Here is a 27,079-nt window from a genome sequence, read left to right as displayed (position 1 = left end):
GTGTCTCGTTATTTTCAACTACTCCACACTGCCAATTCAGCAAGCAAACACTGGGAGGTATTAAGTGCAGAAAACTTTAGGGGCTCGCCTTGTCGTCGTAGCTTGCTCGCTGGACCCAAGTAGAGCCACACGGCGTTCCGTCGTCACGGCGTAACCCAGAGGCTTTGAAAGCCAAGCGGTTTGTATAGTCATAAGAATTTGAAACTCGTGAACCGCTGGCACTTGTCATACATCTCCCCATTGTTTAGATCAAAGAAAACTGTAGGTACATTTGAGGCAAATAATAGTAATTAACTGGCAGCGCCCGCGTTCATTAAGTTAGGAACGCTCGTTGAGTTGGTTTTTTTACGATAGTAAGCGAAAAAAAGTGGCAGTGCAACGCCGGCACGTGCGGGAGGAGCAAGCACAAAAATGACAGAACTCCCGCTGGTGCAGTTTCAGGCAGGGCGCGCGCGAGCACTGCGAAGGTGGGAAATTTGAATTGCATGAGGTGGTAGCAGTGAGAGATAACAACGCTACAGCCCATTATGGCGAATCACTGCTCTGCACTTCCGACAGCTTTCACACTGAGTGGAACGAATTTAATTTTTTTTGCTGGTAGCTTCTAGCAGCCAGCAGCTACGAAAATTAGAGAATGGTTGGTGAGCCACCCCTTTCATCTGCCATCCTCATTATCCAACCTACTTTATCCAGCCCGTGAAATAACTTTCAATAAGTGTTTACTACACGTGTGCAGTTTGAGCTACGTGCGATGTTCACAGGTTGAAATATTGAGTGCACAGGTTGAGTGCACTTGTTTAGTAAAGATCACCAACTGACAAGCTATGTAAATAATTACTAACCCTCCTCACTTAATGCCCGTTTCCCACACAAGAACAAGCTAGCCTTAATAGAAGAGTCTGCTGACCAGCGACATATGTGGTTACCTTGATAGGACACTGAGGTGCATTACTATTACTTTACAAAATTGCAAGCCACACTGCAAGTTTTTCTTGGCCGATTTATGCATACTTTTAAACGAAAAAAGCACATTAAGAAGTTGTTTCCCTCACACTGTCCTCCCTACCTATTTGCCGATACTGGCAAGTCCGCACTGCTAAATGCGGTGAATTACTAGCATGGTTTTAACCTGACAGCAACTGCCTCTGATCAAATCTTACACCAAGTGCTCTTGCCACAAGCCATCCACTTACAGCCTACATAGAGATCATCTGGGCTACACAGACTTCAAACTTTCGGACAGCAAGAGACGAGTACAGTGACACCTGTGCCCTTGCTACTTCACCTTATTTCCCAAATTGTCGTCTACAGAGAGATCCTTCGGCACACTACGCATGTGCTCATTTCAACACTAAAGTGATACCCCCTGGGCTTGTTCCAGCTGCTTGTGAGGGTTTGCGTTGTAGGGGCGCTCGCGTCGCCTATTACGCACACGACCAATGTATTAATGCGAGCCGTTTGTGTCTACTTGCCCATACTGTGCACCATTGGCATCGTGAACAGATATCCGTTATTTACGGATTTGTCCTGGTCTCCATGTAACCCAGCAAATGGCTTCTGGAAAGAGTGAAACTCCATCCCGGTTGACCATGAAACTATGAACACGGGCTGGTTGACTGCATCATCCTGCCCTATTCCAATTTGTATAGGATAATAGCGTGCCCCAGCACCGTTCGTCTTGTAATCACCGTGCTATGCTGCAAAGCAAATTTCTGCTATAAAGAAGTAATCCACAAGGTTGGCAGCTTTTGTACATTCCGAAAACAGAAACAAATTTGGTTTAAAGGTAGCTCCAATGCTTGGTAACATTCCTCAGTAGAGTCCACAGAACTAGGGACAAAATTTGGGATATCGACCTAATAATTTTCTTTTATTTTTAAGTGAATGATCCGTTCACTTTCATCAAGAATTCGGAACACAATGTAAAGTCCTGTTAAGTTGCTTTGGAATGTACAAACAGGGGCATGTTCATTGGATCCCTAAAGGGATGTGTAAATGCTACCATTATCTTGCGAACACATATACAAAGACTCCCCCTTGGCCCAGCACCAGCGCCTGCGATTGTGCGCCAGTTTTTCCAAGACACAACACTGCTTTTGAAAAAACGAGACGAAATGACTAGAGAGATTATAGAGGCACCCTACATACGACACTGCAATTGCTCCAGCAGCACGGCCTCAATAGCCCTGCATGAATGAGAAACCACCTTTTAAACGATACCCTCGTATAGCAACTTTGCTGATGGTATGGTTTTCTACTGCATAGTTGTTTCAATTATGGTGTCATTTGATAAGATCACTTTTCAACACATCGGTAACTGAAGTGTGAGTATAGAGTGCATTTTTTTTTTTTCAAGAAATAAACTGGATGCGAGTGCAGCGCTGTTTCATCTGTACACATCAATAAACAAATAATTTCATGAAATAGCACTTTATTTTGATTAAGAGGGGATGGCATGGGTGGTTTAGCTGGGGTCCCGTTCCGTACAGAACTGACTGACTCTTTTTCCCACTAACTCCTCTCCCCGCATCGGTCTTTCACCTTTCGCTCAAATAAAGGATTACTACCAACCGATCACCTCTTTGTGTCTCATCTTTTGTGTGCAGATTGCTTAACTATCCTTGCTCACTAACTTGCCCAACCAAAGTCCTCTTTAAGACTGACTTCAGTTGAAGACCTTTTACAATCCACATTTCGTTTATTTTTTTCCATTTTTAACAGGAAACAAATGGAACAGCAGCGAACAGTAACGTAAGATTGCACCCTAGGAATGCATATAAATCCGTTAAATTGGAATAAAGACAAAGGAGTACTTCTCATATCGTAAATTCCCATCCATACAACAAAAATCAACACCCGCACTTCAATAATCGCATCCACAAACACACCAAACGAAAACTGCGGCAGAAATACGCCGTCATTAGCAGGACACTGTCGTTCCATTCGCGCACACGAACACGCAGGCAATGTCGTCGTAGTCGTACGTCTGCTTCAGGTAAGTGTCCGAAAGTTTGATACCCGACACTCCCTGGAGGCCCGTCCTAAAAGGCACCGCTTCGAGCTTGATGCGAACGGTGGCGTGAGGTTCTAACTTGCCCAAGCTCTGGCCTGACATGCCCTGCCACAAGAGGCCCGAGGAGGGCACGTTCTCGAGCACCAGAACCAAGTCCATTGTCCTCTGACATGTGTTCGTCACGCAGCACGCAATCTCAAACGGTTCTTCCAAATTGACGCTACTTGGTGCCGACTCGATAGTGAGCTTGATGTCTTCGTAGCCCGGTGCGATTCGCTCGAGCTGAGACGTTTGCAGGCGACCGCGTTCGCCCATCGCTGACCGCCAGACGATGTCCAGTTTACCGATGCTCGTGACGCCGCTTCTGCGTCTCTCCGGGTGCGGTGCGGTCGAGTCTGGCGGTGTTTCGCCCGATTCGGGTGACGTCCGGGGTGACAGGCTAAAGAGATATTGCCGCGTGTCGTGCGGGTTCAGGAAATTCACCGGGCCGAAGATGCTTTGGCTGTCACCGCAGGAGTTGAGCTGGCAAACGTTGAAGTACGGCGACGGCTCGAGCGCTACTTTCTCGAGGCTTATGGGCGACGAGGTGATGTTTTGAAGCTGCGCTTCTAGGTAGACTTCGTCTGACTCGGCGTTGTAGAACTTCGTCTTGACATCGAGTGGTTTGTAGACCTGAAATGAACAAACAGTTGTAACTAGAATTTAATGTTTTGCAGGACTTAAATGAAGAACGTTTGCATTCAGAGTGGAGGTATGATTGATGCCAGCAACCTATTAAAGAAATTAATCTATTAAAGTAGCAGCAGTACCAAAATCTTACTTCTAAAAACATATGGTCCGCGTCAAGCAACGCTTGGAAGCAATTTCAAACAAAGTTCATTGTGGTCCTATGACGTAAGGAAACAGCGGCAAGGTTGCTCTGTGAAGTCATACAGGCCAGATGCCACATAAATGGAGATTTGGGATGAAGGTTAACCATTATAATCGCAATAGTATGCTCCTGCCTAGTTAGCGACAACATGTATGTTGGGAACCAAGCACAAAATATAGTTCTGGTGTGGATGGTCGCTTCCCTTGTCCCCTTCTCGCCACAAAGTTTTAGACCTTCTGTCTGCGGCGAAACTAAACCGACAATCTGGCTGGGTGTACGAGGGTTGCTTTAGGCCCCTTTTGTTTTTGAAATTTATGGGGCTCACCTAAGACTTGCACCTTGTTCCGATAAAAGAATGTGATGCAAAATCAGTCGTAACACTACCCCCGTCTGCGCCCTCTCCTGCCTTTGTTTTGGGCAGTCTTCTGCAGTAACTAGTTACATCGAAAACGGTGTTTCTTGAATTGCCGTGATCTTGTTCCTGTCAATTATGCTTTTATTTTTTTTATTCATTATTGCTGCTGCGTATTGCTGCCCATTGCAATGTTTGATGACCGCTGTGACTCGTTTTACGGGATGTCCTTTTCTTTTTTCTCGCCTTTCGTCTTGTTTTCCTTTTTTTCTCTTCTTTTTTTTTTTTACCTTTAGCTCCATTGTTGTTTGGTGTTGTACAATGCTCTTTGCTTCAAGCTTTTAAAAATGCATCTGCTGATTTTTATTTTTGTGTAGTTTTGTTTAGTACGAGATTCATGATTCCGTTTCTGGGCTGAACACTTTTTATGTATCTCCTACACCAATGCCCTCTAGTAAAATGTAGTGAGCTGAATAAATAAATAAATAAATAAATAAATAACTAGTAACGCGTTACCGGTAAATTATTACTTCTACTTTTAGGCCAGAGGAACTTGTAACTATAACACTTAATTTTTTGCACAGTAACTGTAATGGGAAATACAGTTACAGTTGCTTCATTTTTATAAAAATTATCCAACATAAACACTCCATAAAGGCCGATGTACAGTTCATGCTTTCTGTTTTTTTTTTGGCTATTTTCTTTCCCCATCCTCTCCTCTCTGCACCTTTTCACAACACGGCTCCCCTTGCCGTTTAGGAGAGGATGCTGCTAAGAGGATGATTTTCTCTGCAGAAGACTGAGGATGGAGGTCGGTAGCTAGGGCGATTTCTTAAAACTTCTTTCGTTTTGAGTCGAGCGGAAAGTAGAAAAAGAAAGTGGCAATTAGACCTCCAAAAAGAGGAATGCTCATGGATGCCAACTCTGAGAATTCGTTTTAGCTGACCCCGAGTTTTGCAAATAGATTTCCCGACAACGAATGTTGGTGTTAAATTGGGCTTGAGTGTGCCCCGGCCCTTTAATGATCCTTCGCCTAGGGTTTTACAATATGCAGTTTCTTGTATACCTGCATGTCTTGGTATGTTTCTATCAAATAAACTCTATCACTTTGTTTTTGATCTATAATTTAGTTTTACGCAGTAACGACGCTACTTTTTCACAGTTAATTGTAACAAGTTACTCTTGGAAAATCAGTAGCTGTAACAGTAACAGGGTTACTTTTTTGGCAAAGGTAACTAACACTGTTACTTTTTACTGGTAACGTGCCCATGACTTGCTTTGGGCTAGCAGTCGAAACAAAAACTGGTAAGGGAACTGCAAGTCACCATCAGCAACACGTAACATAGACAGCCTTTCCAGAGCAAAGAACAAGACCAGAGAAGAACGAAAAATTGAAAAGCCCAAGTTATGTGTAAGCACTCCTGTTAGCCATAAGGTAGTCTATTATCCCACCAACCGTGACAATTACCGTCAGAAATTTCTCATGGCAGTCACCTCTCATTGCCTAAGCACGCTACGCGGAGATTCTACGGGGTAAATATTCGCTACAAAGCCGTGTTTCAGCTGCCCCTGTAGTGCTGTGGTGCTAGAACTTGGTTTTAAACGAAAAGGCTCAGGTTCGAATCCAACAATGCGATGATTTTTTTTAGCTTTCAGAATTTTTGGGTCATCGTGATTTTGTTATTGTTTTTGTTACTCTGGTTTTTACTATCAAGAGATCGACGCACAGGGCTTCTAGAATGGGTTGAATTTCGTTTAATATAGGTTGTGTTCTGTGTCGTTGGGCTGGGTTAGATTTAGTTGAGCTGGATTTGGGTACTTTACGACGCGTTCGGCGAGGTTATGTTAGGTTAGGTTACGTTGGGACGTAATATTGTTCAGGAGGTTTTAGGCCAGCCAGCTTTTATGGAAACTGCCGTGAGAATTTCCCGGACGTAATTCTCACGGCTGCCGTGAAATAAGACGCCACTTTTTTCTGACCTGAAACTTGAAGAACTTGCGGAAGTGCAGTTTCTCCCCTGCCTGCGTCGCGTAGTTGACCGTGCAGACAAGGATGTGCGTGTTGATGTCCTTCACCTCGTGGTGGATCACCTCGTCGATACTGCAGTTCGGCGCGAGCTCGGCGACAGTACCGGCGCCTTCGGTGCGGCCCGTCAGGAACACCTTCTGCGAGTCGGTTTGCAACTCGGCCCTGACGGACACGTCGCGAACCGTGGTCTGGCTGTCGTTGTGGACGCTCATGTAGCATGAGAAAGTCTCGCCCAGGTAGATGTTGCCGAAGCTCTGGGGAAGCATGAGAAAGCTACCCGTGCCGAAGAGCTCGAGTCCCAGAGGCGCGCCCAGGTCTTGCTTGAGCTCCTGCATCCACATGCTGCCGGGAATGTCGCGCGAGTCGCAGACGACGGGCAGCGTCGTGAACAGGGAGGGCCGCGTCAGCCGCATCACCTTCAGCGCGAGCAGCTGCTCTTTGTGGTCCATTGCGAACTTCGATACGGGGCATGCACGCACGAGCGGTGGAATCGATTACAAGTAGCGTGAAATAATCAGCGTAATTGAGATTGCGATCGTCAGTTTCGGTAGTCAACTGCGACACGCCGCCAGTTCACACGCCCACCGCCATGTTGACGCGATGGGCGCGACTTCTGGCGACGGATAAAAACAAGTAAAACCAGAAAAAAGAACGAGCTTTATTTGCGAAATGCTTGCAAAAACAGCTCAACACTGCGATATGAATTTTATCATTTTGTTTATTTTCCTTTGAATATAAAAAAAATTTTGTTGAAACAATCCTCAAATTTGCGGTCGACCGGTCGCATAACTGGCAGAACTTTGTCTGGCTTGGCGCGCAAACCGAGGTTCCAAGGTCGCCTTGCGCGGACTGGCAAGTTGTAGCATGCAACACGTGCATTAGCTGTGTTTACTTCCATTGACACGGCTTCAGTTTGAACGCGTGTCTGCGAAAATTGCTCTTTCGATTGATTCCCAAACTCAGCTCCACAATGAACAGTGTCTCGGCGTTCTACGGCCAGCAGCCGAGGATTTCGGTAAGTTTTCCCGGAGGCTTTCGATTCTGACAGTTTCTTGTGCGCATGTCGTTTCTTGCGAGCGATTCTCCCTTGCATTACTCACTCGAAACTCGATGTCATAGACGGGCGAACTACAATCGTTGCCCAGTCCTCAAATGCAGTTTTCATTAATAAATTCATCAATTTCTTTCCTACGTTGTGAAATGGCGCGAAATGACCGAAGTGTCCTGACTCCATTTGACAGGCACGGCTGACCATAAAACGCAGCGAAAAGGCTCGAAAAGCAGCGGAACGCGAGCGCATCGAGGAAGCCCGTCAAGATGCCGAGAAGAAAAAGGCCCGTACCAAAGGCAAAAAGTCTCTGCCCACAAAGCGAGAAGCGTCACAGGTATGCAGTTACATCGCGCGAGGTTTCAGTTTTCATTCTGGAGGATGTTCTCTTGGGAGGTCAATGTGGTTCCGGATTCTGGAGCCTGTGGCGTGTTTCAGTCCTGATTTGACATTTAAAAAATTTTTGGGTACATACTAACTGCATTCGTTGCTTGTGCCAGTTAATTGTAATTAATTTAAGCCATTTTTGATAAAATCTCTTCTGATCACGGTGTAATACCCGTGCCACACGTGCACTAAAAATTTCATTAAGTGCTTGATGCCTTGAATTTTAATTCCATTAGTTCGCTGCTACACGCAAAAATCTAATGCCATTTGCTCTGATGTCATTTTTGGTTTAAGGAGTTCCGCACAACTATTCACCTTCACGGACACCTTAAATCTGCTTACTCTCGAACGCAATGAGCACCAAATCAAACCAATGAAACTCTCAGCACCAGAGTGATGACGCAAAAACGTAGGTGAACTTCGAAATAAGACGATTTTATGTGCACTCTTGGTGGCGAAGTTCTAAGACGAAGTTCACTAAACAGTGGCAAAAGGCAAAACATCGTGTTACTCGTCGTGTTAAATTTTTCAGATTTGGCTACTGCTGGCAGGCGACGGCAGCTGCTGAAGCCACTTTTAGAAATGGCTCACACCATTTTTAAGAGAACACTATTTCTCATATCGTTTTCTTTCACACAAAACATTTTTAACCCTTGTAAGACGTTTTTCTCTAAGTTAAAGACTTCTAAAATAAGAGTGAATTTCTCTTTTTGGTCATGATCACCATCATGCCTAACACATTTAATGTCTGCGTTTTCACGTGTAGCACGGCCCGCCAAGCTACAGTCATTCGGTATCTTAAGGCCTTAAACACTTAATGTCATTTTTCGTGTACCTGTGGCACAGATATAAGTCGAAAGTCTGTCTGTCAGAAATTCGTTCGGATTCTACCAGTGAGACCTGTAAGGCAACCTAATGCTCCCTTTGTTGAAGGGGTGAAGTGTTAAAAAGCCCGTCTCAAAATAAAATCTTGGCTAAGCCATTGACAGGCTACGCTCCAAGCACACGGATGGGCAGACAAGCATGAAACTGCTTATTTGTCTGGGAGTCTGAAACGAACAGAAAAACGTACTTGTGATTTGCGAAATTCTCCCAAAATTTGCGAAATCTGCTTTTGTCCGAGCTCAAAACTCGTAGAAAATTGTTTCATACAAATTCCACTTCTCAACAGTACCGATACACTCGTGGAATGGTATTAAAGTATTTCAACCAATCTTAGAAACTGGTCACCTTTTTGCTTCCCCTGCTCTGAGTGAGATAACAACTGGCCTTGTAGCAGGTAGACTTCATTTTGAAAGCAAAGTGCATCCACAAAAAAAAGGCTGTGTTTCAGCGAAATAATTTGTTTGATGATGATTATGATTGCATTTGTATCCCCTTTGATGACATGCCTTCTTACCAAAGAAAAACTAATATACCTATGCTTTATACTCTTCGTTTAATACTAGCGCTGCTTTTCGCACAGGCACAAAATACTTATTTTTTCTGTTACAGGTGGTAGCTGTCCTAGGCAATATTTCCCTCTCTGCTTTTTGTCCACAAGCATTCTAATCTTCTTTTCGTCGCCTTGACAGCCTTGAAATCAACTCCCTCTGTGCTACCCTTAAATCCTAGGGCTCCTGGAAGCTGAATATTTCCCTCATATAGGTTTGGATGGGTAGCCTAGCATTCTAACACTATGTGCCGCATAGTTTCTGTTTATTTTCCGCAGACCATGCATACCCCCATCATTTTGTGTATACTTCCCCACAAAGCTCTTAGTTCACAAGCAACCTGCTCTAGCCTCAAAAAGCAAAGCACTGCCCTGGGAATCATCGTAGAAATTTTCCTTTCTGATGTACAATTTCTCAGCCCTGTACATTTCTGACATTCTAGGTTCCATTTTTTCTCTCCATTTATTCGTTTCTATCTGCCTTGCCTCTGTTTTGGTTACTTTGGCTGCTTTTGACATGTTCATTGCGCCACCTGATGTTGTTTCCAAGTAGCACTGAGCCACAGATGTGCTTGAAACATTCAGGGTTTAGCATATTCAGAATAAATGTATCCACAGTAGCTTGAACAGACTAAAAGGCATTGGGTGAGCTGTACTCGTCATTTGTATTTTCTGCAAGAAATTGTGGGGTGAAGAGCAGGTGTATGTGATCATCTAATTACAAGATCGCATGTGCAAGTCGTCTTGAATCGTCAAAAGCATTCTCGTAACTGAGGGGCCTCCTTTGTTCGTGCGTTTACAGGACAACGGTGAAGAAGGTCTGGCCAAGAAAAAGCCAAAGTCAGCGAGTGACGTTGAAAATGGAGAAGAGCCGATTGTTGAAAAGGTATCTATCTTTGAACAGCCATCTCTTGATGGGTTGTTTCTGTCTTTGCGAGCTTCATCGTGCGTGCATCATCTCAGGCGTGCATCGTCTCTGAATCAAGTTCTTTGAAAATTATTGCTTTGCCGTGTCTACCTTTTGTGCTTATTCCTCCTGACGCTTTTGAAATCCCCGCCGCAAACTCCAGGAAAAGGAGGAGGCGTACCGGTCACTCATCCAAAAAAACATCAGCGAAAAGATGGCCTTCCTGCAGTCTCTTGGGTTCAACAAAGTAAGCGTCTCATCTCGGTTGTCTTACCTCTCCAACAATATCTGCGTTGCAGCGTTATGCATAAATGTTAGCTCCTAAGGCTGCCTGAAATCTAAGCTTTAGCTGTTATGTAGTAATGTTAGTAAGATTGCTAACTAGCATATCTGTAGAGTTTAGGGAATGTGCAAAACTGTATCAAAAGGGAAACCAGAACGTGCTCGAAATGGAAGTCCTTTCTGGGGAAGCATCCTATGCAAGCAATCCTGGGAATGCAGCAAAAAAGTTCCTAAACGTTTATCAACTGTCAGAAGAATATGTACTATTATATGTTTAGTCGAACATAAAACGCCTTGCTGAATAGGATGAAGACAAGAGCTCTCGTGAGTAACTTCCCGAGGTTAAGAGACGGGATGGCAATTTCAGAGGGGCTCAGCCGAACAGCTTGTGTCCAACTTGAACCGTAACAGGTGACGTTTTTCATTTTTTTATGGACGGCCGAGAGCATGTGACTGAGTGGTCAGCTTTGTTTAAAGAATTTTGAAGGAGAGCCACTTTGGAGGCCTCTTTGGACGATGCCATTTTCCCTAAAGGCCTTTGGATTACAAGGAGAGACATTTTGCGCCCGATCCCCCAGTTTCCGAAGGACACAAGTTTTGGTGACTCAGGGTGCTTTTTCGCACACAGATGTAAAATGGTGTCAATCGGGGGGGGAGCAATTTTGCTGGCACACACGCGACTAGGTTCACGTGTTAACACCAGCACCACTACTGGCTCATGTCACGTTCTGTTGGGCGCCAGCTAATGTAAAATATGTGACAATTTGGCTTATTGCTTTCTCTGTGTGCAGCTGAAGGCAGGACTGGTGCCCCCTCCGACACCAGCATCATCCAAGCCCTCAAGGCCTTCTTCAACGTGAGCACTGCTTGGGCCATTCTGATTGATTTGTCCAGTCGTGGTGACCTGTAAAGTCTTTTCTGTCTGCAGTACTGCAGTACCAGGGTTCGCACGGATCCTTGAAAACCTTGAAAACCCTTGAATTTAGAAGTGTCAGTTTCAAGGCCTGGAAAGTCCTGGAATTTTTAAATGGTCCTTGAAAACCCTTGATTTTTCCGGAGAGAATCAATGGCCCTGTCTTTTCACAAGAATTTAAAGTGTTTGTCCTGGATTTTAGGTGTTAACAAATGTAAAAAAAAACATTGTAACAATCAAGTTTCAGTGTATTGCATGAAATTACAAGTTTGGTAGATTTTCATTATTACGAAGCAACATTAAGAGCAGGCACTTGTCATTCCAATCTATATCACAATACAATCCAGTGAAAGCCAGCTTCTGTTCTCTATCTTGCATCTTCCATCTAGTCTATGGATGGTTGCTCATTGCATGTTTGCTGTTCCTCATACGCTCCATCGACGTTTGCTATTACGTGAAAATGGTGGACGTGTATAGTTCATCCTGCCTTGAAGCAACACTTGCTCGATTTAATTTCAGCTGATACTCTTGCTGACAAAGCAGGAGATGCACGCAGCATTAACTAAGTTTTGAAATCAATCAGTCTCAGCAAAACACAGCGAAAAAAGAAAAACCTCTAAATACCAGCCATGAAATAAAAAAATGAAGCTGAGGGAGCATTTACGAACCTGTTAGCACCTATCTAAATGTGCACTAATGTGCTTAGATATTGTGCAATAAAAAACGTTTGCATTGTGTTGGAAAAGTTATTAATAATCCCAAATAAAACATTAGTCGGGGACCTTGAAAATGTGTTTTGTGGTTCTTGAAAGTCCTTGAAAACCCGTGAATTTTTGCTTTTGAAGCCTGTACGAACCCTGAGTACTCTCAAACTGAGATTATGCCCTCGAGATCCGTGTTGGAATGCTGCTTGTGCCTCTATCTAGTCGCGCAATATCCTGCCTCACTGCTTTTTCCGTTTTTAAATTCCTCTTAGGAAGAAACCCAAGGCAGAAAAACTGCCTGCCAGGAAGAGCCTGCGACTGCAGAACAAGCCGGTCGCTCCTCTCGTCGAAAGCATGTTCTATCAGGTGACAAGGCCTGTCTGCTCTACAGGACAATATTCTGGCTTTGGTTTCTTTTTTTTTTTTTTTTTCATTCTTGAATTTTAATGCACCTACCACCCATTTAGGCAAGTTTATGTGAGAAAAAGCTTAGAAACGAGCAGGTGATGAACACGCCAGGTATCCCTTTTGATGCCTCACGAACTAATGACTGTTTCATGCCATCTTGCTCTTCTCACTTTCAACATGGACCTGTTTTAAGGTTACTGGAGGCTTTGCCCTTTTGTTATGGCACATTTTGTAGGGTGCGCATGCTCGCAATCTAATGAATGGCTCCCTGTAGACTTGCGTGTTCATTGCTGCTGCTAAATGCCCTTTCCAGTTTTGTGTGAAGAGGAGGGTGAAAGGAATGCGCCATTTTTTTTAATGCACATTTCTGGTTTTGAAGAAGTGTTAACTTCTACACTAAGAAAGTGGGTTACGAACTAAACTTACTCTGCAAACCAGCTAGATCCCTCCTTTTTTGAGCAGTTTCTTCAAATTTTGTGTCTCGTTTATGGAGTTCACGGTTTTATTTTTGTATATTCTCACAGTAAAACTTTTCAAAGTTTCCCCCCAATTTTATGATAGGAGGGCATGACCGTAATATTTTGTTTTCTTTGTTGCTGGCATTTTAACTTTTTGAGGCTAGAAATCCCCAAGTTGCTGTGTGGTTTGTTGTGGTGCAGGAACCGGCCCCAGTGGTCAAGAAGGAGGGGCCGCTCCACTTTGTCGAGGTCCTGGAGAAGGGTGTCGACGAGGGCTCCACGTCTTGCCTCTGCGAGGAGCTCGCAATGGAGGAGCTCGGTCATGTTATGAGCCAGCCCCTGACGAGGAACGCCAAGGCGTGCGTGCGCTCTCATTGCTGTCGCTGCCGCGTTATTTGTCGAAATTTGACGAGGCCTTCGATAATTGCAGGGGTGAGACAGCTGCGCATATTGCGCCGTTTTGATACAATTCCATTTTCCTGCGCCAAGCTGCTCCAAAAGCACGAAAACGGCGAAAATGGCGCCAAACTGCTCCAGAAGAGCCTCAACGGCACGGATTTTGATGCTCATGTCAGTTTCGGCGGGGACAAAAGCCTCCCGCATCCCAGTCACCGCTTTTATCGTCGGTCAATCGCAAACACAGAAATGGCACAAATAGAAAGACTGAAACGAAGCAAGCGATAGCTTCTAAAACTCTATTCGCTTTCCGTCCGGGTTCGCTGAAACGGCCTTTTCGATTAGGCATTGCTGTGGCAACAAACATGGCCGCCACCTGATCTGGCTGCTACCAATGCGCTCAGTGCACATCGCTGATAGTTTCCCTGGTTTATTTTGCGCTATCAGCTGGGTTCCAGTCTATTCATTCTATCTGTTGTGGCTCTGAACAGGGACGTTAAAGGAGCCATGAAGAGAAAATGCAAGTTGGTTTTATTCGAAAGATTTTGTGTTTTATAGTGCCCCCAGCGCTTGTCCGGATACAAGCGTGCTTTATTCACTGAGAAATAACACAATTTAGGTTAAAATTTTGATTTTCCTGCTCAATCGTGCGTTTTCTTGGTCCCAAATGACATCACAGGAACCGACCGCTCTGCAGCCTAGAGTACCTTCATTCACGCATCCGCCGTACAGGGTAGAGACGTATACGCTGGCGCCGCCATTTTCGGTTGCTCACTCGCCGCCGAAGCAAGTCATTGTGTCAAAACCGCGCTAAAATTATCGCCGCAACGCGGTTTACTGAAGAAGTTTGAATCATATTGTCTGTTTCGCGTTGCTAGGTCTCGTGGGAAACGAAAAGAATAACGCGTTGAGCCCGTTGGCCCAATTGCGGCGGCACGGGATCGTTCAAAGGTTGTCTCCACCCTGTACAGCAGTGTTTGTTTGTTCCCGCGTTTCTTTACGTTCCGTAACCTAGATGGCGCCACCATACCGTGGCAAGCGTTTGGTTTGTTTTTGCCCGCATTTAAACCTGGCTTGTTTTTGTTCTGGGAGAAAATATTCGATCCCTGAAACAGTGCTCGCTCGACAAATGGGGTCACGTAAGACACCGTTGCTTGCGTCAATCGGCCAGTGTCGTCTGAGACAACCCCAAGCCCCGTAGTGCTGTGCAGCTAAACCAAGCATGCTGTGCGCAGTACGAACAGCAGAACGCATCAGTACTTCTATGTTTACATGTGCTTTCGTAACTTCCACTGTTTGTCCCATCATTCTTATTGCTTTGTAAAGAATGTGCCCTAAATTTAAGCGCAAATCGCTCGTTCGTCTAGTTTGTAAGCTCTACCTAATTTGCGTCTGCTTCTGCCAGCCTCCGCCAATCGCAGAGCTTAGCTCATGTGACATCATAGGTTCTGTTGCGGGAAATGAGCTGGTGGGTCGCATGACCATTCCCGTTTTTCCTAATTATGTAGCTTATTTGAGCGAAGTTTACGTTAAAAGTGGTGTCAGTATGATTCTAACGAGACAATCTTTTGAATGAACCAAAGTTGTGTTTTTCTGCATGGCTCCTTTAACGCGGGGATATGGTTTGAGACTGGTGCCAGATTACAGGAAGTTGCGCGGCTGGAAAAAAAGTTCATTGAAATGTGGGGCCTACGACTTCGGCGTGGTTTGTCCTTTAGTGCGAAACGCGGTGCGCGCGTCTATAATCGGGTTCGTGAAGTGAATTTTTTGGCTCGTTGTGGTGTTATAAAATGCTGAGGTGCTGCTGTGCTTCGAAGCGCGATCGCAAGCCTCGGGGGCACGAAAGTTGCGGGCTGTGCTGCGGCGCCGCGACCTGTTCAGGCTGCGCCCAATAGCTGCAGGACTACACAGTTGCCATAGAACGCGACTATAACACTTGATGTATGCCAAGTGAAATTTAATGCCAAAATCTAGGTGGCTAAATTCAGTAACGCTACTCAAATGACCATAGGGTGAACCTGCGCCCCGGGGACTGAAACGGGTAGGCTGGTTGGGCTATGTGACCGTTAGCTCGAAGTTGCTCAACTGTTGCCGTGACTACAGTCGTTCGTACAATGCAGCCTGGGATTACAAAAATAATAATTTTAGCATTAAAACGCCAAAAAAATGCCACAATTGCGGATCCCTTAAATTTGATAAGAGTTTTAGCAGTCCGTCTGTTCCGTCGTGTACATAGTTACCATGCTGCCCGGGACTCGTCTGGGCACTTGGGCATTTGTAGCGGTAGGGGGATTAGTTCCGCGGGCCTGCCTTCGCCTTGTCCGCGCCTCCTCGCCCTTCCGCGCGCGCAGGCGCAGACCGGTCCTGGTCAACCCGGTAACGAAGTAACCAACAGAACAGACGGGCTGCTAAAACTCACAAATGTTAACGGCAGCTTTGTTGTCAGTGTTGCGTGCAGCCGCAACACAATATCACCAGTTAGGAAAAAGGTAGGGCAGTTAGTTCTTTATGATACTCCTAAAAACTCTTTCAGGTAAGGCTGTATCAGTGTTCTGTGTATTCAAAACTGATTGAAATGTGCACTTGACCCTGCAAATTGCTGAAATAATGATTTTTTAAGCTCACAAGACGATGTATTAAATGTCCCTAACTGCTCCAAATCAAGATTCTTCTGCTCCAAAATCGAAATTTTGCTTCTCCGGAAACTGCTCCCAAATCTGTTTGGGCTGTCTCACCCCTGCCTTAGTCATTCAGTTCCCACAAGGCCCGAAACAACACGGGGACGTTTTTGTCTGTGTGGAGCCTACAAAATCTTGCTCCAGTTGGTTAATGTGCTTGTCACATAACGTGACGTGAAGGTCCCTCTGCTGCTCGCAGGATGCTGAGCCGGCTGTCCGAGCTGGTCATCGACGACACAACCATACAGAAAGTGGTGCCGTCTCGTATCACCGGACTGGCTGTCCACCCTTCCATCACGACGACGCTTGTCTTTGCCGGTGACAAGCTTGGAAACTTCGGCTTCTTGAAGCTGGTAAGAAAAAAGAAAAGTTGTCTCAGCTTGTACTACTAGTGCAAGGGGGGGAATGGCAAAGCTGGGGGGTGACCTAGCTTCTTCCGGTTTTCTGAAGTTTCGCTACGCCTTGCTAAGTTTTGCTAAAGTTTGCGATGTTCTTGCTAGCCTAGGCGAAGTGTTAATGGGGGAGGCCAAGTTTAGCCGGATTTTACTAGGCCGTTCCGGTCAGTCTCCCACACTGACAGCGGGTCCCAGGAGGGCAGAAGCTAGGTCGATGCCCAGCTATGCTGTTTCTCCATGCACCACTAGTGCAAGCTGTGCCAGTTTTTGTTCGTTTGTTATAGTAGCCCAAGAAAGACTAACACCTTTGAAATGGTATAGTACGGGGTGCAATATGCATATGTCCCTTCTGCTCGCACTTGAGCTGGCCCAAAAGCTGGCTTCACTGTTATAATGCCCCATTTGCGGTGGTGCACCCTTTACAGGAGGCGCCTTTTTTTTTTTTTTGCTAACACCGTCAGACCAAGCTCCAGCTTAAACAGTTTCGCTGTTAAAATGTTCAGCAGCTGTGGGTTGCTTCACTAAAGTGGCGCTTGGTGCCAGTGTCAATGAATTTTCACAACCGTACATATACAAGGGCTTGTGGTGTGGAATACCTGCTCCTCTGGGCAAACGTTACTACAGTTAAACCTCATTATAACGAGACGGGCTAAACGAAATAATGGATATAACGAGCAAATCGTAATTCCCCTTGAAAGTCCCCATAGAAACCAATGTATTTAAAACCTCGTTTTAACGAGGTAAAATTTCCCCGTTACGGGATATAACGAACAAATTTCATTGAGAAATCAAATTTTGAGCTAATTTTACAACAGTGCGCAACACGGATTTGAGACAGTGCGTGACGCGGCAACTGTATTAGCAGTTCAAAACTCCCGCCATGCGCGCGAAGCTGGCTGGCGCGCCATGCGGATGCTGCGCCCGCGAAGCCCCCACCCTCCTCTCGCTGCGCACGGCATGCAGACAATGGGGTCCTTCAATTTACAGTGTTGGACTCACCGCGGGCTCCCCGAGAAGCAAATCGACGTTCGATTTTCCCACGTATCCCTATGGCTTCGGGGAATCCGCGGACTATCCGCGGTGAGCCCGAGAAGAACCCCAATGCACACGGCGCACGCGGTTGCGTCACCTTCGCCTTCGTCTCCTCCCCCCCCCCCCTCCTCTTTTCGTATCGCCGGCGTCGCTGCGTAGTTGTGGCTGCGTGGGTTTGGCATATCTTTTATCGTACTGCCGGCGTGATTTCCAACAACGCGAGTGCGCCAGGCGGGAAGCGAAAGACTATCACGCTTGAACAGAAAACGGCTATGATAAAAGCCGTCGCATAGGGCGCGAAGACGTCCGCTTGACGATGCGGTAGGGACCCTGGTAGCGCGAAAGCAGTTTACTGCTCAAGCCTGGCGACGACACTGGAACCCACAGCCAGACAATCGACCCTGGTGAGTAGGTAGGAGCGGGAGTCGTTTCGTCGTGGTGCGACTTCTGACGCTGCTGATCTTCCGTAGTTAACGATCGGGCCAATTGACGACACTCTTCGGCGTGCTTGGCAACGTCGGAGATGGGCGTGCACTCTGACTCATCGGGCCGATATTGAAGTATGGTGTCCAGTGTGCATGAAGGCTCACGGCCATACAAAAGAAAAAACGGAGAGAAGCCGGTCGTGGCCTGCGTGGCGGTGTTGTATGCGTAGGTCACGAATGGTAGTACTGCGTCCCAGTCGGAATGGTCCGCCGCGACGTACATAGCAAGCATGTCACTCAGAGTGCGGTTGAAACGTTCGGTCAGTCCATTGGTCTGAGGGTGATACGCCGTGGTGGTGCGATGGATCGTGCGGCAGGATTTAAGAAGGGCCTCTATAACTTCAGACAGAAAAACCCTTCCTCGATCACTGAGGAGTTCACGCGGCGCCCCATGCCGTAAAATGAAGTGCCGAAGTAGGAAGGAGGCTACTTCGCGTGCGGTAGCAGCAGGCAGGGCGGCAGTCTCGGCGTACCGGGTCAAGTAGTCGACAGCAACAACGACCCATCGGTTGCCATCTGCAGTGCAAGGAAGAGGTCCATAAAGGTCGATTCCTACACGGTCGAATGGTCTTGCTGGACACGGTAAGGGCTGCAAAGGCCCAGTTCCTTGGCGGGGAGGATATTTTCGGCGTTGGCATCGAACACACGAACGGACGTATTGACGAACGAAGCGGTACATGCCTCGCCAGTAGTACCGCAAGCGCAAACGCTGGTATGTTTTGGGGACACCAGCATGGGCGCAATGTGGCTCTTCGTGAAAATAGGCACACATTTCAGAGCGTAGGTGGCGCGGAATTACTAAGAGCCACTTGCGACCTTCGGGTTGGTAGTTGCGACGAATAAGCAGTCCGTCGCGAAGGGCAAAGTGCGACGCTTGCCGGCGTAGTGTCCGAGATGCAGCGTTCGTTGATGAGCCAGACAGAAAGTCCAACATGGAGGAAATCCAAGGGTCTTTCTTTTGCTCGGACGACATAGAGTGGATCTCCAATGGCGACACGTAGCAGTCGGAGCTCGAGACCCGGTCGCTGTCATGAGGCAGCGGGGAGCGCGAAAGGGCATCAGCATCATTGTGCCGCCGGCCTGAGCGATACGTGACGCGAATGTCATACTCCTGTAACCGCAAAGCCCAGCGCGCTAGCCGCCCAGAAGGATCTTTGAGTGAAGACAACCAACAAAGCGCGTGGTGATCTGTGACAACATGGACAGGGCGCCCGTAGAGGTACGGGCGGAACTTCGCAAGCGCCCAAATAACGGCCAGGCATTCTCTCTCGGTCACAGAATAATTTGTCTCGGCCTTTGTTAGCGTGCGACTTGCATAAGCAACGACATACTCGTCATATCCTGCCTTGCGCTGAGCGAGAACTGCCCCCAAACCAACTCCGCTCGCGTCCGTGTGAATTTCGGTAGGGGCCTCAGGATCGAAATGGCGCAGGATTGGCGGAGATGTAAGGAGATGGCGCAGTTTAGTAAATGCGTCGTCGCAGGCCGTGGACCACTCACAGATGCCGCCTTCTTTGCCGAGGAGCTTTGTCAAAGGCGTGATGAGAGATGCAAAGTTGCGAACGAATCGGCGAAAGTATGAACACAGCCCAATGAAGCTGCGGAGGGCCTTCACAGTTGTCGGCTTGGGAAATTCCGCCACAGCACGTAACTTGGCAGAATCAGGCAAAACACCAGCTTTAGAGACAACGTGGCCAAGGATAGTAAGCTCTCGGGCAGCAAAACGGCACTTCTTCAGATTGAGCTGAAGGCCTGCGGTCGTCAAGCACGTCAAAATCTGCTCAAGTCGAATGAGATGCGTCGAAAAATCGGGAGAGAAGATCACAATATCATCGAGGTAACAAAGGCACGTCTGCCATTTGAGTCCACGGAGAATATTATCCATCATCCGCTCGAAGGTTGCAGGCGCATTGCAGAGGCCAAACGGCATAACGTTAAACTCGTACAGGCCGTCAGGAGTAATAAAGGCCGTTTTTGCACGATCAGCCTCTGCCATGGGAACCTGCCAATAACCCGAGCGTAAATCAATGGAGGAAAAGAACTCTGCGCCTTGTAGACAATCAAGGGCGTCATCAATTCGCGGCAACGGATATACATCTTTGCAAGTTATCTTGTTGAGCCGGCGGTAATCGACGCAAAACCGAATAGAGCCGTCCTTCTTCTTGACAAGTACTACCGGCGATGCCCATGGACTGGTGGAGGGTCGAATCACACCGCGTTGGAGCATGTCCTCGACTTGTTCATCGATTACGCGGCGTTCAGTGGGGGAGACACGGTAGGGACGTTGCCGTAAGGGTGCGTGACCACCGGTATCGATGGTGTGTGCGACAGTGGTGGTACGTCCCAGATCAGTCTGGACAGAATCAAAAGACGTCCGAAATCGGTTCAGCAGTGCGAGAAGCTGGTCTCGTTGGGACGGTGAAAGGTCAGCATCAATGGCGCGAAGGAAGACGTCTGCAGACGGGGAGGATTTTGCTCCTGAAGGCGCACACAGTCCACTGATTTCAAGCGGGGTTGAATCGTCGGGCACAGCCACAGCGACAACAGAATGAACGGTCTCGACATGGCCGACGCACTCTCCGCGTTGCAAGGTGCACGGACACGACCCGTAGTTGGAAAGGAGAAGTGTAGTTTGGCAGTTACGAATGGGAAGCAGGGAGAAAGGAAGCCGAAGACAACGTCGCTGGTGAAACAGGTCAGAAGGCGTAAAGAGTACTGTCGCATTGGACAGAAGTGGGCAGGATAAAGAAGCTAGCACGGCAGAATGAGGAGGAATGCTAACTTCTTCCGTGAGGACCAGTTTGATGGCAGAAGGAGCGGGCGGTTCACCGGTGGTTTGATCCATGAACGGGAAGAGCTCTACTTCGGCACGGCCACAGTCGATGACAGCTCTATGTTCAGAAAGGAAGTCCCACCCCAGTATGACATCGTGGGAACAGGAAGGCAGGACAACGAACTGAACAGCATACATGACGTCCTGAATAACGACACGGGCAGTGCACATGCCAGTTGGATCAATGGGATGAGCCGTAGCAGTCCGTAATGAGAATCCAAGATGCGGCGTCCTAACCTTCTTCAAGCGGCGGCAAAGTTTGGCGTCCATGACAGAAACGGCGGCTCCAGTATCGACAAGGGCTAAGACTTCAGCGCCATCTATGGTAATACGAATGACGTTTGCGGGAGAGGGAGGAGGCCTTGGGCAGATCGACGACGGCGCAGTAAGGTAAGGTAAGGTGCACCCCGTGGTAAGGTGGCAAAGAGACTGACTTGTGGACGAGTACACTGTCCACCATCGTGCATCGTGAGCAACCGAGAGTCCATCGTCAGCGCTGTTGCACATGGCTTGAAAAGAAGTGCTAAGGACGGCGTCGGAGGCAGATGCGGTGGACGTGCTGCGTCGCTACTTCGGCGCGCACGAGGGCAGCGAAGATGGCGTGAACGTAGCGGCCGCAGCTGAGGGAGCCATCGCTCGCATCAGGAAGGTGCATCAATGTCCATTTACGGACTTCTTCGTAGCCAAGTCTGTTTGAAATACGAGTTTTGAACTGCAATAAAGTAGGTTCGTAGCTTTTCCTTTTTACCTCCTGAATGTGTTTATTTTACTGACTATCACCGTGCAACTTAAGATGCTATTTCGCCCGCGCAGCAAGATGCTATTTCGCCCGCTTTTTGTTTTAGGTAACTACAATGCATAATATTTGCAGTAAATGTCGGCTACGGCTATAACGAAATAGTGGCTATAACGAGCAAATCGCGGCGCCCCTTCAATTTCGTTATAACGAGGTTTAACTGTAGTACAGGGGTGAGACAGCTGCGCATATTGCACAGTTTTGATACAAAGTTGTTTTCCTGGGCCAGGCTGCTCCAAAAGCTTGAAAATCAGAAAAATTGCGCCAAACTGCTCCAAAACAGTATAAGAGCCAAGGATTTGAATGCTCCCGTCAGTTTCAGTGGGCGAAAATGCTTTCTAACGGCATAATTTTTCAGCACCCCTAAGGTGATGGTGTTTGTAAAAGTTTAATTTATTGATCAATCAATGAAAAACGCATAAAATTGTCCCAGAAAAACCAGCGCAAAGTCCTATATAAAAATACTAATGTTTACTGAGGCGACAAAACTTGTTCAAGCTGATGAAAAAACGGCAATTTTTGGAGCGCCATATCTCCGGAACGACATCACTGAGCGCCGCATTGGAAAACATGATCGGCGGGCGAAGCAGTTACTCGTGGTTCAGGCTAGTTCACTCTAGGTCAGGCAGAGTGCTATTTGAAGATTTCTACCGTGGTTTCGGTTATTGGGGTGGGTACATTCAGTTGTTTGATCTGTTACGGGAAGTTGCGCCGCTCGGAAGACTGAGTTCAAAAACAACGCGGTGCCCGCGAATTTGCCATGTTTCGGCCTTGAGTGTGAGGCGCGGTGCGTGCCTGAAGTGAAATTTCGGACTTATTGCGGTGTTATGAAACGCTGTTATTGCTGCCTTTGACAGCGAGCTTGCGAGCGGCGGGAATGGGACGGTCGACGCTGCAGAAGGGGCGGCGCAGGCTACATCGCTGCAAAATGTTCAACCAGTGTCCGGTAGCGGGACGGGCTGTTATTGCACACTAGTAATAACGGTTCATCTATCTGAAGTGAAATTTAAGGACAAAAGAGAGGTGGCTAAACATACCAACGTTACTCAAATTGCGATCGTAGTGAACGTGCACCTTGGGGATTGAAAACGGGAAAGCTGGTGGGGTGTGACGACTGTCACCTCGCTTTGCGCGACTTTTGCCGTGGCTCTACACTTGTGCTTAAAGCCGAGTCTGGGATTACAAAATAATAATTTAGGCATTCGCATGATATTAAAAAATGCCTTACGATTGCTGAGTTTTTAAATTCGATATTTTTAATGGCACTCCACGCTTTCTATGCGTAGAGCCTAAGAGTTTAAAAATGATTCATAAAAAGAAAGTGCATTTTGTACCTTGGGATACTCTGGTAGAACATACTTTATCGAAAGGCTATTTCAGTGTTGTTTACGTTCAAAACCGATGAAAAAGTGCACTCCCCCCCTTCCCCCCCCCCTCTTTCGATTTGCCAAAAATTTGATTTTTTAGGCACATAAGCTGACATAATAAATGTCGTTCACTGCTCCAAATGAAGGTTCTTCTGCTCCAAAATCGAGATTTCGCTGCTCCAAAAACTGCTCCCAAATCGGATTCAGCTGTCTCACCCCTGCTAGTACTGTCGGTTTAACTCTTTCTGGAATTATGGTACAACTTTGGGTGTCACAGCAGGGTGTGCAATCCTGCAGAAGAAAAGGTGTGGTATCTGTTTGTCATGTTTATTTACATTGAGTGGCTACCAAATTGGGTGTGTATTTTTACGGGTTGATCACTGAAAGCTATATTACCACTAATCCCATGATTTGAAATGGTAATAGCAAAACTTCTAGGCTACACACCTTCTGGGTAATCGATTGATTGATTATAGGGTTTAATTTAACGCGCCAACACAACGCAGGCAATGAGGCGCGCTGTGGTGGAGGGCTCCGGATTAATTTTGACCACCCGGGGATCTTTAACGTGCGCTGAAATCTCGTACACATGGGTGTTTTTGCTTTTCGCCTCCATCAGAAAAGCCGCCGCCGCACCCAAGAATCGAACCCGCGACTTCATGCTCAGCAGCGCAACGCCTTAGACACTGAGCCACCGCAGCAGTTCTAGGTAATCAAGTGACACTAATTGCTCTGAAATGTACTTGAGCCGCCCTTTAGTACGTACAGCAGGCCTAAGCAGTCCACCCTATATCATTATTTTGCTCAGTCCAACTGCATTCTATGGTGCCATCAGCTTTGATTTCCTGCCCATTTTGACCAGATTTCTATCCTTCCTTGTCAGGTTTGATTGAACGAAAGTCGACTCTGCAGAAAAATTTTTACCGAAAGTAAACTGCTTTCGGTTTGTTCTCAAGACCACCCAACAGTAGTTGTTTCTGCTGCATTTCTTCCGAGAGCCTTGGATTGAAAGAAAAAACGATTCAAACAAATGAACGGCATCCCTTGTCTGTTTTCAAACTGCACTCCTTGTTGGTTTCCAGGGCCAGGGTGAGAAAGTGGTGGAGGCCTACAGCCCCCACACGTCTGGCCTGATGTGTCTCAAGATTCGCCCCAACGAACCACAGAAGATCTACTCCGGTAGCTACGATGACACACTGCGGTGTGCCGATATTGAGCGCGGCATCTTTGATGAGGCAAGTGCTTGCACTTCTATACGAGTTGCAGGGTCACGTTTGCCTCGTAGGGAAAAAATTTGTGTTTTGGGCGACTGTGCGTGTCACTTGGGGGGTCTTTTTTGTGGCCCCAAAAGCTTGCTCATGGCTCCACATTCTAGGAATTCGGAATCTTAGCTCTCGACGTAGTTTGAAACCATTTGACATTTGCAGTAATCGTGCTGCAACCACGAAAATAATGGAGTCGAACCAAAAAATAAAGTTGCTTGGCTCGGGGAGAGTTGCTGTAAATGCTAGCATGTAAAACACAAATGCTAACATCTAAAGCAACAACTTTGTTAACTCTAGCAGGACGTCTGCTAGACAAGTTACTCTTGCTATTGCCACTGAAATTTGTTTTGTTATATTGCAGATTGATTGATTTTAGAGTTTAACGCGCCGACGCAACGCAGGTGATGAGGTGTGCCGTACTGGAGGGCTCTGGATTAATTTTGACCACCTGGGGATCTTGAATGTGCGCCAAAATCTCGTACATGGGGGCATTTTTGCTTTTCGCCTCCATCAGAAAAGCGGCCGCCGCGTCTGGGAATCGAACCCGCGACCTCGTGCCCAGCAGCGCAACGCCTTAGCCACTTAGCTTTGTTAGATTGTTAAATTGAGTTGTATAGAATTTTGGTGAAACGTGTGTTTGATTATTTGTCAGATGTTAAGTTTTTAAACCTTATCTCATATCACGCATAATCAAATCTGGCCCTATACACCAGCCATCACCACTACCTTTAATTGATTTTACTATGTCCCATTTACATGTTTTTATACCTACCTTTTTGTGGTAATCACTTCGCTTCATTATGTAACTTCTTTTCTGGCGCTCTTTGCCCTCGTTGGCCTTGCGCCATGAAACACCAACCATCATCATCATAGAATTTTGGGGCCGTATCAAAACAGTTGTGATGTCCAAGCTCATTGCAGTGGGGCTCAAGTGTTGTGTCGTCCTGCAGGTTTTCCGTGTCTCGGATGATGTCGGAGTGATGTGGTTTGATTGGATGCTCGACAACTCGATGATCGTGTCCCATGCCAATGGCGATGTCTCCTTTGTGGACGTCCGGGCGCAACAGTGAGTGCGGCATTTGGCTGGCGGGCTAGTTCGGATGCCATTTTGGGGGAGGGGGCACAAAATAACCGTTTCCTCTCTCTCTCTCTCTCTCTCTCTCTCTCTCTCTCTCTCTCTCTCTCTCTCTCTCTCTCTCTCTCTCTCTCTCTCTCTCTCTCTCTCTCTCTCTCTCTCTCTCTCTCTCTCTTTCTTTCTTTCTTTCTTTGAGCTTGGAATGTTAGCTAAAGGTTCGCAAATTGTGACGCGAGAACGCACTAAATAATATAGTAGTTTAAGTAAGTTCTTAGCCCGTCTGTCACGTGAGACCGTCTGCTAGGCCGGCATTTACTTGCACCCCAGTCATACCACACTTTCGCGCAATTCTTTAAAAGTCATTATCTGGGCTCCACTGTACTTCGTTGGTCATGTTTTAGTAACTTTTTCTTCTTTTTTTGCATAACTGGACATTAAGCAGATCGGTAAACCTGTCAGTTCTCGTACTTCAACGACCCGTTGCGAAATCTCTCTCAATAACAAGGGTTTGACACCATGTAGCAAAGACGTGCAATGCCTTTCATTTTAACAGGTGTTGGTGCAAAGTTTGTTTGGACTTGCATTGTTGCCGCTGTACTTGTAGTCCCAATGTGTTTGATTCTCCTTGAAAACTGCGTATTTACTCTTCCCTGCTTTTCCAGGAAGCAGACTGGGCTGTACTCGCTGCACGACCGCAAAGTGAGGACCATCGACGCCCACCCGACCAAGAGCTGGTGCTTCCTGACTGGCAGCACAGACTCGTGAGTGGGACCGGGCTGGTCTGCAAAAGGGTGCAACATGGCCAGTCCTTTTTGGAATCATTCCAGTGATTTTCTGATCTGCAGGCATTTAAAATTTCGTCGAAGCAGTGCAACGAGGTTTGGATTTGACATCGCGCTACCGCTCAGGTTGAAGGGGTACCGAAGACTACCGTATTTACTCGTGTAATGATCGCACTCACGTAATGATCGCACCCCTAAAGTTCGTCGTCAAAATACGATTTTTTTTAATTTCCTGCGCAATGATCGCACCCTGAACTTGCCGCAGCAATATGTCGTATGTGTGCCCCGTCTAGCTATGATGATCGTGCTTACCTATGTTTTCTCCTCTTTCAAAGCGGACATGGCTACGTTATTGCCGCAGACTTTCCGATATTAGCGATATTGGCTAGCATGAGTTCATTATTGGTGCGGAAGAAACTCACTAAATGCTCATAATGTACTCACAAGACAAAGAAAAAAACGCGCTCAGCTTGCTTCGTCGGCAGCCGTGTCTGTTTTGATGTCCCGCACTGCAACAGCAGCAGCAGCCACTTATTGGTCTGCATGTTCTCACCTCACAGCGAACTCGTTCTGGCGCGTTCCGTAACTCATGAAGACACTGCATTTTGCGTCACTTTGCAATGCAGCTGCCGGTGGTCCGCAGAGCGTTTATTATGTTTTTATTTATTATGTTCGTGAGGCCTATCGTAAAAATTCTGACCTGCAACTTGCTTGCGTTTTGTGCACTGAAACGTTTTTCGTGAAAAATTTACCTCGCGTAATGAACACACCCCTAAATTTGCATCCTATTTTTGGTGGAAAAAAAGTGCGATCGTTACGCGAGTAAATATATAATTTTGTTTTAACTGAAAGATCTTAACCTTCTTTAGCACATTTGGCTTTTGTTTGACAACAAACGGTGCTGCATTTGTGTAGAAACAAGTATAAACGAGGCTGGTGTTTCTGCATTTCCCCCACCCCTCCCGCACTTTTTTGGGGCCGCAAGCGTTGTATAATTTTTCATAAGCGCATCATGCCGTTACAGTAGAACCTCGTTGATACGTTTAAAAAAAACGCGAGGGAGAAACGTACTATGGGAAATTTTTATTGTTCACAATTAGAGAGCGTACTAACCAGGAGATCGTATGCCCCGAGAACGTATCAACGGGGTTTTACTGTACAGTTCCACGGT

General features: G+C 46.8%; 2 protein-coding genes across 2 annotated transcripts in view; one reads left to right on the top strand and one right to left on the bottom strand.

Annotated features, from left to right (window-relative positions):
- Positions 1-2,678: 2,678 nt before the first annotated feature.
- Positions 2,679-6,880, bottom strand: LOC144163265 (trafficking protein particle complex subunit 13). The gene is made up of 2 exons (XM_077694144.1): positions 6,217-6,880; positions 2,679-3,685 (listed from the first exon to the last, which is right to left on the bottom strand). Exons 1-2 carry the CDS (start codon positions 6,712-6,714, stop codon positions 2,921-2,923), a joined length of 1,263 nt encoding a protein of 420 aa, XP_077550270.1. The 5' UTR covers positions 6,715-6,880; the 3' UTR covers positions 2,679-2,920.
- A 181-nt stretch (positions 6,881-7,061) lies between these two features.
- The window catches only part of LOC144163264 (WD repeat-containing protein 76-like), a 37,994-nt gene continuing 17,976 nt past the window's right edge, over positions 7,062-27,079 (top strand). Inside the window, exons 1-11 of the mRNA XM_077694143.1 lie at positions 7,062-7,280; positions 7,507-7,650; positions 9,935-10,018; positions 10,203-10,286; positions 11,113-11,177; positions 12,211-12,304; positions 13,006-13,163; positions 16,078-16,231; positions 23,869-24,021; positions 25,002-25,117; positions 25,789-25,887. Coding sequence (XP_077550269.1) covers positions 7,236-7,280; positions 7,507-7,650; positions 9,935-10,018; positions 10,203-10,286; positions 11,113-11,177; positions 12,211-12,304; positions 13,006-13,163; positions 16,078-16,231; positions 23,869-24,021; positions 25,002-25,117; positions 25,789-25,887 — 1,196 coding nt within the window. The 5' untranslated portion in view covers positions 7,062-7,235. The remainder of the gene's footprint in view (positions 7,281-7,506; positions 7,651-9,934; positions 10,019-10,202; positions 10,287-11,112; positions 11,178-12,210; positions 12,305-13,005; positions 13,164-16,077; positions 16,232-23,868; positions 24,022-25,001; positions 25,118-25,788; positions 25,888-27,079) is intronic.

The sequence above is a fragment of the Haemaphysalis longicornis genome, unplaced genomic scaffold (assembly GCF_048455015.1).
Source record: "Haemaphysalis longicornis isolate Haplotype H1 unplaced genomic scaffold, Haemaphysalis longicornis Haplotype H1 scaffold_12, whole genome shotgun sequence".
NCBI lineage: Eukaryota > Metazoa > Arthropoda > Arachnida > Ixodida > Ixodidae > Haemaphysalis > Haemaphysalis longicornis.
This window is presented reverse-complemented; position numbering and strand designations above follow the sequence as displayed.